Source organism: Rattus norvegicus, chromosome 17, assembly GCF_021556685.1.
Source record: "Rattus norvegicus strain SHRSP/BbbUtx chromosome 17, alternate assembly SHRSP_T2T, whole genome shotgun sequence".
In the NCBI taxonomy this organism is placed as follows: domain Eukaryota; kingdom Metazoa; phylum Chordata; class Mammalia; order Rodentia; family Muridae; genus Rattus; species Rattus norvegicus.
This window is the reverse complement of record NC_141550.1, coordinates 19,121,418-19,131,077: the sequence shown is the minus strand read 5'-3', so window position 1 is coordinate 19,131,077 and position 9,660 is coordinate 19,121,418. Positions and strand designations below refer to the sequence as shown.

At 49.9% G+C, this 9,660-nt stretch overlaps 1 protein-coding gene across 2 annotated transcripts in view; it reads left to right on the top strand.

Annotated features, from left to right (window-relative positions):
• Positions 1 to 698: 698 nt before the first annotated feature.
• Positions 699 to 9,660, top strand: part of Gmpr (guanosine monophosphate reductase) — a 36,654-nt gene continuing 27,692 nt past the window's right edge. The window contains exons 1-2 of one of the 2 annotated variants that reach the window (XM_087589724.1): positions 699 to 1,010; positions 7,293 to 7,412. In XM_087589724.1, the coding sequence (XP_087445850.1) occupies positions 924 to 1,010; positions 7,293 to 7,412 (207 nt within the window). In that variant the 5' untranslated portion in view covers positions 699 to 923. 2 annotated transcript variants of the gene reach the window in all.

The window sequence follows — 9,660 nt, the reverse complement described above, 5'->3', positions numbered from 1 at the left end:
CCAAAGTAGGTGGCCCTTTCTCACAAATCCCGGAGGAATGCTGCACGTGAACTTTGATTTATCCTCCGGCAATCTTTTTGTTTACCCTGCCAGCATTTAGCAGGAGCTAAGCACTGACTAGCATTTCCCACCAAGTCAGTGGGCCTCCCCACTCCTCCCTGGATAGAGGAGGTTTGGGAATTCTTTTTGGAACATATTTGCCAGAGGATAATGAAGGCCACATCCTACAGCCAGGCTTAGTGGCTAATGTCTTTAATCCCAGAACTCTCAGGAGGGAGCACTAGGGAGGCAGAGGCAGGCAGATCTTTTGTGACTATGTAGACTGGCCAGGTCTGCATAGTGAATTCCAAGGTGGCCAGAGCTACTTAATGAAACCCTGTCCTAAAACAAAAAAACAAAACAACAAAACAAAACAAACAGAACAGAACAGCCACTCTCCTGGTCTCCTAACCTTTTCCTTGTGTCACCCTTATGAGTAAGACCAGGGTACCCTCTGGGGAATGGGAGACTTTGTTGCAAGTCTCCTTTTAATCCGCACACATCTCACAGCTCAGCCTAGGCCTGAGCTCTCTAGGGAGTCCAGGCGCACAGCTAGGATCAAGCAGAAGGAGGGAGGGTGGGTTAGGCAGTGGGAACCGGGCCTGGGGCGGGGCTTAGCTCTGAGACTGGGATGTAGGCGGTGCTGTGGGCGGGCCCTGGGAGCCGGGGCGGGGCGCGCCCCAGGGGCGCCGAGCGTAGGGGGAACTGTGCTGCGGGCTCGGGGCGCACGGGCATAAGAACACGGTGTGCGCACCGGGCTCACGGAGCATCAGTCTGCGCACAGCCATCCCGACGCCGCTGTACGCACGCGCCCCGCAGCTCCTGACTGACGCCGGCCTTCGCACCGCCTCCGCCGCAGGAAGCTACCGCGCACCGCTAGCACCATGCCCCGCATAGACGCGGACCTGAAACTCGACTTCAAGGATGTTCTGCTGCGACCTAAACGGAGCAGCCTCAAGAGCCGATCCGAGGTGGGGCCGCTGGCATACCGCCTTCGGGTTGGCAAGGGGGAAGTGGGTGCACAGGGAGGCACAGGGTGCCTTATCTGTGCCCGAGGCAGGGGTGTCACCCTCTCCCCCCTGAGAAAGGGGGAAGGCCAGTAGGTTTTCTCTTACACCTGGACTGTTTCTAGTTAGGGTCAGTGACAGGGGGGCCTAGTTCCGGCCTGGAATTATAAATGCATCTGCTTACCGGTGGTGGGCTTGGGGAAGTTCACACTGACACATTGGAGGCAGAGTAGATCAACCAACCGAGTGATCAGTGACTTTAAAAGGAATGGTCTCAGGAAAGACTCTCAGGGAGGAGAGGAAACGGTGAGGTTAGTGTGAAAAGAAGATGAAATGCAACTGCAGATTCTTGGATTTTGGAGCAGTGTCTCCTGGCGCTGGGACCTGCCTCTGCTGTGGCATCAGTTCCTGTGTCTGAGAACAGGGTGGAAAAGCCGGGCGCTCAGGCAGGCACTTAAGTTCGTTTTTTTCCCCTGAGTTTAAATGGTCTTGCAGGCCAAGCTTGGGGATCTGATTCTTGGTGGCACTCTGCGGTACTGGGACAGCCTGCAGTTCCCAGAGTGAGACAAGTGGACAGTGCTGGGGTGAGGGTCGTTCGGGCCATTTGGAAGTTAGTTGTACCATAATGTGATGAACGCTTGGGAACAGGTGGAGACGGGACAGGGCCGAGGTCAGACCTTGAAGGATAAATAGTTTTCAAGAAAGGCAGAGCTCCCTGGAGGAATTGTTCCTGTACCGGGGCTTTGCTCTGTGGGGGAACTCAGGAGGAAGAGCCTGAAAGGACACGGGAAAGCTAAGCCAGCCTGCCCGCCCCATCCCGCTTGCTCAACAAACAAGACCATAAATAAATCCCCTCAGCAAACAACTCGCTCTGCTGCCCAGGCCCGACTGCAGTGCTCGCAGCTGCCAGCTGAGGGTTGGTATGCATTAGGGCTGCCTCCTGTGCTAGCCAATGAGAGAGTAGAACCAAGTCACTTTCCCTAAGCAGGGGCATTGGCTGCTTGGAGGCAGAACTGAACAAGACTTAATGGGTGAGGTGGGGTGGGAGGAGAAGTAATGGACCCTTATCCACCCAGATTAGATGCTGCTGGGCCTGCCCTTCATCGTGTGCTGTCACGTGCTAAAGAACAGGGCAAACCCTTGGAACAAAAACAAATACTTGGCGATCCCCCCACACACACACCTGGAGTGTTGAATAGAAACCAGTAAGTTCCTAAACCTAGGTCAGAATGAAGTGTTTACATTCTGGGCTGACTAGTAATTTGGTGGCTTTCAGTGTCTGGTTTTTTTTTCCCCCTAATGTTTGTTTAAAATTTATTTAGACGTGAGCCACTTATTTATAAGTAAATACATATTTATAAATACATATTTATCCATACAAGGCATTTTCTGAACTAGGAAAGCTCTTGAGACCGGGCAGTGTTAATATTTATGACCGAGCAGTATGATGTCATGAAACACTTGGTTTGGGACTGATGGTCACTCTTAGTGTCCCAGCCTGGGTTGAACCTTGAAATCTGTGCATACTTGTCACAGTGGGAATTGGTGCCCTCGAGGACTGATGCTCCTATTGTAGCTTTTGTGAGAAAGCTACCTAGCAAGCTGTTCCAATTGTTTGTGATCTAGCCTCCTGGGGCTGGCCACTCCTGCCTGGTGGATGAGCTCGGATAATGTGACTTGCTTGCTTGGCACTGCAGAAGGAATGCCTTGGCCACTCTAATGTTCCAGCTCAGTGTCTCTTGTGATTTCTGGCAGAGGTACAACCAGGGACTCGAGGTGAATTCGCCCAGGTAGAAATAACATCGAGGAGCAAATGGGAAGCCAGGCAGTAGATAGATGATTAACATCTCAACAGCTTTGAGGGGGAGGCTCGGGAGAAAATGGCTGCCACCTAGAACAGAATCTGGCTGGGAGGGGTTTTACCAATGCAACAGTTGGCTCAGAACCAGGCCTGATTTATCAGCTTACAGAAAATGAAATTTGGTCCAGAGGCAGGGGACGGAGAGTTGGTGAAAGTAGGCATGCGTTTATGGGACAGCAGACAAGACATCTCCCAAGTGTCTATCTAGTTCCAGGTACCAAAGATTGACATGCCACGGGGTTTGTTAATTTTTGGACTTATCTGAGACACATGGGACTTCCATCATTCCATGGGACCCAGTATTGGCTTTAGCATCCCACCCTACCCCACTTCTTAAGTAAGGTTTTTTTTTTTTTGCTTCTATGAACATATTCATGTGTGTTTGCATGCACACATGTGTGTGCACAGATGCACTAGTGGTGGGCAAAGGTCAGCCTCTGGGGTTACTTCTCAGGCACTGTCCACCTTTTAAAAGATGATTATTATTTTATTTTTGATACTATTTTATTTTTGATATTATTTTATTTTCGCTGGTCCAAAACTTTGCGAAGTAGTCTAGTGTGGCTGGCCAGCACTCTCCAGGGAGCTCCGCCTGGCCTCGAGGGTTGTAAGTGTGTCACTATACCCAGCTGTTTAACTTGGGTTTTGGGAATCAAACTCAGGTCCTCATGTTCGAAGGCAAGCGCTTTAACGACTGAGCCATCTCCCCAGCCAACAAGAACCTCTTTTGCCTGTTTGTTCATATGTTTTAACTTTTAACATATTAACACCAGATTAGAGAATATACACAGTAGTGTACCATCCCCTTGTCCTAGGACACGACAAATGTCCTTCCATCTGCGAACAACTCTGTCATGATTGTTGGACCATCGAAGAGAGATGGGGCTAGCAGTCCCCATCTGGGACAGGCTGACCCACAGGACATAGAGAACAGGACAGAGTGGAAAGAATCGACAGCAGGAAGGGACTCCATGAGTCTGAGCTCCGTTACTGAGTGTTTTTATTACCTTGGCATTGTGTCCTGAGCTTCCTGTAACAGAACCACAGGAGAGATGGCTTTACCAACAGGCTTGTCTGTCTCCCGGTTGGGCAGGCTGGAGGGCTCTGGCCAAGGTGTAGGTCTCTTTCCAGAGCTGTTTGTGAGGGAGACAGCACCCTCTATGCATCTCTCCAGCTCCTGCTGGCTTGCTGGCTACTTTTGACCCTCCGCCATGTAAATGTCCAAATCCAGTCCCTAACTGCATCTCTATAAGCCGTCCTCCTTTGGCGAGTGCATGACCCAAGTGTTTCCCCTCTTGATAAGGGATATTCTATACCTTAGGTGACCTCAACCAAACTTGGTCACTATTTTCAAATAAGTTTCCATTTCACAGGTACTGGAGTTAAGGCTTCAGTGCCATTTGGGGGAAGCCACAATTTAACCCGTAACAGCCGCGTAAACTTTGTTTTTGTGGCATTAGAAGGAAGGCTTGCCCAGATTTGTAGTGCCAGGGAGTTGCCTAGGGAGATACTCCAAAATATACAGCTTCCAACACAGAAGCTTTGAGTGACGCAGCCTGGGGAGGTCTTGACCTGTTCCTGGAGATCATCAAAGGCAGCCTTCATTGTGTGAGCTCTGGCTCAGGACACCCTGTGCACTTAGAGGCTGCGTGGATCACAGAGATGCTAAGCTATGCAAAGCACCTTTCAGAAGCACAAGGACCAGTGGAGAAGCTTCCTGGGGTCGGGTCAGCACCCAGAAGGCCCGTTCCAGGTAGCCAGGATACTGGAATTCCTTTCTCAAGCGACTGTAATCTGATGCTGAGGCCTTTGTGGTCCCCTTAGCAGAATGTTTGCCCACAAGGCCAGCCATGCTTCTAGGGAATCCTCTCTCACACCAGAGTCAAGTGGCAGTTGTTTATGACCGTGCAGGTGGCTGGCTGTGGAGCTTAACATACAGGTGTTGCCTCCTGTGATCATAAGGATTTGGGAAGGAAGTGTGGGTGGGAGGCAGGGCCTGTTCCCTGTACCGTGCCATATTGGTACCTTTCTGTCCTCTCCAGGAGTGATTGCTTTTTTTTAAGGGTAGTATAGCGTATTTCCTGTCGTGTTTCCTTAAGCTTGACTCACTTATTACATGGAACTGTGGATAAATGTGACAATTTGTACTTTAGACCTGCAGAATGCTGGGTAATGACTAGACTGACTCTCTCACTAAAGAGAACAGAAACTATTTTGGGGGTGAGGGGGGGCAGTTTGCTAATATCCGAGTGGGTATTCAGGGGTGCTGTATCCGGGCAACAGCAGCTGCGGCAGAGTAAAGGCCTGGGAGTAAAGTATTTATCTCTGCGTGAACAAGAGGACTCTGTGTGTGTGTGTGTGTGTGTGTGTGTGTGTGTGTGTGTGTGTGTGTGTTTTGTGGTATGTGTGGTGTGTCTGGGTAGATAAGGTTAGGACAGATAATTTCAGTTCTTTTTCTTAGAACTAAATATTGGGAAGAATCTGCCTTATATCATTTGGGAGGGAAAGGTTTGCTGGCAGAGCCTACTGTATGCTAAACATGGGTTTCACTGCTGAACCACACACCTCCAGGACCAGGAATCTGCATTGCAGAGATAGGAAGGGAAGGGTTCATTGCCAAGGTTGAGTGTGGTGTGTGTGTGTGTGTGTGTCTGTGTGTGTGTGTGTGTGTCTGTGTGTGTGTGTCTGTGTGTGTGTGTCTGTGTGTGTGTGTGTCTGTGTGTGTGTGTCTGTGTGTGTGTGTCTGTGTGTGTCTGTGCACACGCCCACGCCTATACACGCGTGCATGCATACACAGGGCTGTAGTATCACAGAGCTGAGAGGAATGGCCTCCCTCAGACATTCTCTGCAGGATGTCAGTTGGACTTGCTTTACCAACAGAGGAAGTTCTGTTAGAGGTGAGACACTGTCTAGGAGGTTCCTGGAATGACTATGCCACACTTCCTCTGCCTGCCCACTGTTTACGGCTAGCCTTCTGGACTTGTAGAAGCAAGAGAGAACAGAAAGGCTAAAGGGTCTGGGCTGCAGCCCAGTGTGCTCCAATTTAACTCAGACTGTGAAGTGCAAGTTAAACGGAATGGGAAAGAGAAGTGGGCCGGTTGAAGACAGACACTGTCTGTGCTTGGGATCCAGGGCGCATGCAGGGCTGAAGTTCAAGCTTCTCCCTATCAGTTCACCTTGGCCTCACAGTCCAGTGAAAGCAATGAGTGATACAGAGTCTTTCAAAGAGGGAATGTGTTAGCCTACTGTGTCCACACATATGTACTTGCATGTGTGTGGTGTGTGTGCACAGTTTACGTATGGAGGTCACAGGACAATCTTCTGTATGGATCCTCAGGGTCCTCCTATCTTTTGTATGACACAAAGTCTGTTGTTGGCCTGGAACCTTACCAAATTGGTCAGGCTAGCCTGGCCTAACAGCTTTAAGAAATCCACCTGTTTCCACCTCCTGCATCCTCATGGCAAGGATGTGTATATAAGGCATGTGCCTGGCTTTTCTGTAGTCCGGTAGTCTGATTTACAATCTCATGCTTGCAAGACAAGTACTTTATTGACTGAGCCATATCCTCTCCCAACATTCCTCCTGTCATGGCTAAGAGATTGGTTACAGCAATGGATGAGAGTTAGGGTACACGACTCTCCTAAGTCCACAGTCCTGACGGAGCATCCTACTGGTATCCCTGACGGCTCCTAGTCACATGCGCACTCAAGTTGCAGTTCCAGGAGGTCCAGGCCCTCCCTGCAGCTGTCTGCAAGCCAGAGGAACAAGCAGTGTGTCTCTGCAGAAACAGATGGTTGCATTGTATTCCCCCAGCTTTCACGATTACAGATCAGCTGCCAGTGCGGAAAGGCAAAGGGTTTAAGGAACGGTAGCTCAGTGCTGGTAAATCTGTAGTGTGGTTCAAGGTGAACAGGGAGATGGGGAGGACCTGACAGGAGGAGGAAGGAGGGTCACTGTTGGTGGGGAAGAGTGGATGGACTTCCCTAGAAGAGGAATGGGCCCTCCAGTGCTTGGAATTGGGGTTGGGGGAGTCATTGTGTGCATGTGTGTGCTCAGGGCCAGCATGAGACAGGATGAGGAGAGAGGGAGGCAGAGGGATTGGAGAGGCTGAGGAAGGGGAGACCTCACGTAGATCTTGGGCTTCCTGAAAGACTATCTAGTGTCTTAGTTGGGTGTGTGAGGACTGTTTACACTTCCGGATGTGGGTATAGCTTACTACTTGGTTTCTTGGGACTGTCCTGACCTTAGAACGCTGGTCCTAAGAGAGTCTAGGAGCTTGAGGGGTACACTTATCCTTGGTGTCCTCCCTGTTCGCTCTGAACACTGGGAATTCTGCCTGTATTCTGTAAGAGCCGACTCATTTCTTGTGTTTTTTTGCCAACAGGTGGACCTTGAGCGAACCTTTACGTTTCGAAACTCAAAGCAGACCTACTCAGGGATTCCCGTCATCGTGGCCAACATGGACACCGTGGGGACATTTGAGATGGCTGTGGTGATGTCACAGGTGAGAGCTCACCCACTTTACTACATCCTCTTTGGGAGAATGGGGGAATGGAGGTGTCAGGTGCCTGGACTCTCTCATTCATCGCTGAGTCTGAGGGTTGCAAGGAGGATATCTTCCCCGCTTCTGTAGTCAAAAGATATAGCATGTTTAAACCTCTGTGACACGGTCTGACTCTAGCTCTTCTGTGAAAATGCCCATGGTAGTTTTAGAAATTAGGCTTTCAAAAAGAAATTAGGCAACGGGATGAATGCCATATTGGAGAGGGTCATCCCTTTAAAAACGAAAGCAGTCACGTTTCATGTAGTATTTTAATGCAATGTGTTGGAGAGCGTTTATTGTTTCTGCTATAATGTAGCTCTCAATTTTTTTTTTTTTTTATCGTAACTCCATGGGGTAGGCTCCTTTCGCAGATGAGGACACTCAGGCAGACGGAGAAAGAGGTGGGACATCTTGCCCTGGAGCCTTCAGCCAAGTAGTGAGGCAGGATGCAAACCCAAAGGGACTCCTGAATCGGCAGGGCGCGTCTCTAAATTGGATGGGTTCCAAGGCAAGTTCAGGGTTTCTTTTGACTCGTGTCTTGAGCTCAGGAAAAATGGAGGAAATCCCAGCTGTGTCGGCATTTGCTGCCTCGCAGACCTGTGTGTCGGGGGTGAGAATCTTCCACATCTGAGGCTAGAGGGCCGCCAGAGGAGGATGAGCACAGGAACTGTGTATCTGTTTTTGCTGGTCATGTCTGCCAAGTACAAAGCTAAACACGATTAGTCGGAAAAGCTGCTCGCTGTAGGTGGCCGGTCTGACCACAGGCGGCACTGGCGTTCATCATTAAGCCGTTCATCATTAAGCCGTCAAGAGGAGGGAAAGATTCTCAACTGACTGCTCAGAAGGTGGAGTTGGGGGTCGTCCACCTGACTGAGGATTGGCTGTTTGTCTGTCAGCTCTGAGCCTCCACAGGAAGGGAGTCTGAGGCAAATAAATAAATCGCCAAAGGAATGGGGTGGGTTTTTTTGTTCTCCCTAATCTTTTTTTTTTTCTTTTTTCTTTTTTTTCCGGAGCTGGGAACGAACCCAGGGCCTTGTGCTTGCTAGGCAAGCGCTCTACCACTGAGCTAAATCCCCAACCCCATGTTCTCCCTAATCTTTTCCTCAATGGCTGCTTGTCATGAATTTTTAGTGTACGTTGTGGTGTGAGAAAGTCCCCGGAAGGTCTGTGTGTTAAAGGGTATAAGAGCAGAGCCTTTTCAGAGATGGTGTCTGGCAGGAGGTCTTTAGGTCTTTAGAGATGACTTCCTCTTTCCCTTACTCCTTGGCTGGGTGTATAAGGTGAATAGTTTTGATCTGCTCTGTACTCCCGCCTGGTGGGCTGACATGCCACAGTCCTGAGAACAATGGGACCCTTCAACAGACCAAGCCAAAACCCAACCTTTCCTCGTTATAAGCTAATCACCTCGGATACTTTGTTATAGTGACAGCCAGCTAACACTTACAAGGGTGTGGGGGCTCAAGGAGCAACACAGAGGCAGCCTGGCTTCTCCTCATACTTGTTATTCACTGAAGAACCTGGAGCTTGCTATGCCCTTCCCACCTTCATGGGAATGTTTCTCAGGAATGCCACGTAGCCTGCATTGGCAGGGATGACCACGTGTGGCTTCTGTGAGGTTTCTACTCTTGGGATGCACAGACAGTGTGAGTTAATAGTCATGGAACCTTAGTGTGAGGAAGGAGAGGTGTAGGGCGACTCAGAAGTTAGAGGAGAGGCCACGGAGCAGAGAAGTTTGATTCTGGGCCACCGCTATAAGCAATTGCTACATTGGTTATCTCTTCCTCCTCGGACCCACACTCCTTTGGCTTGCCTTCACCTGCCGCCATTCCTCCAGCCTCAGCCTCCAGAGTACTAAGTGCTGGCGTTTTAGGCCCATGCCACCCTACCCAGCTTTGCTGTAGATGTCTTCTTGTATTTCTTAACCCTCATTTCCGCTCCTAATGACAGTAATTCCATTCAAAGTTGTTCTGAGAATCCCATGGTGTTTGCAGTGCATTGGCCTGATAGGTGGCAAAGTCTGGTTCAATAGCCAGAGAGGTTCTTAACGTAACGCCCTCTCTTCTTGGCTTTCAGCAAAAAGCATTTAGGCTGTGAATTGGGGGGAGGTTTGGGTGTAAGGCAAGGTTCTTTGGTTGGCTGAACAGAAGCCTTGCATTAGGGTGATCACTCTTCTGGTCTAGGGAATCCTCTGTGTGTGTGCTCTTGACCT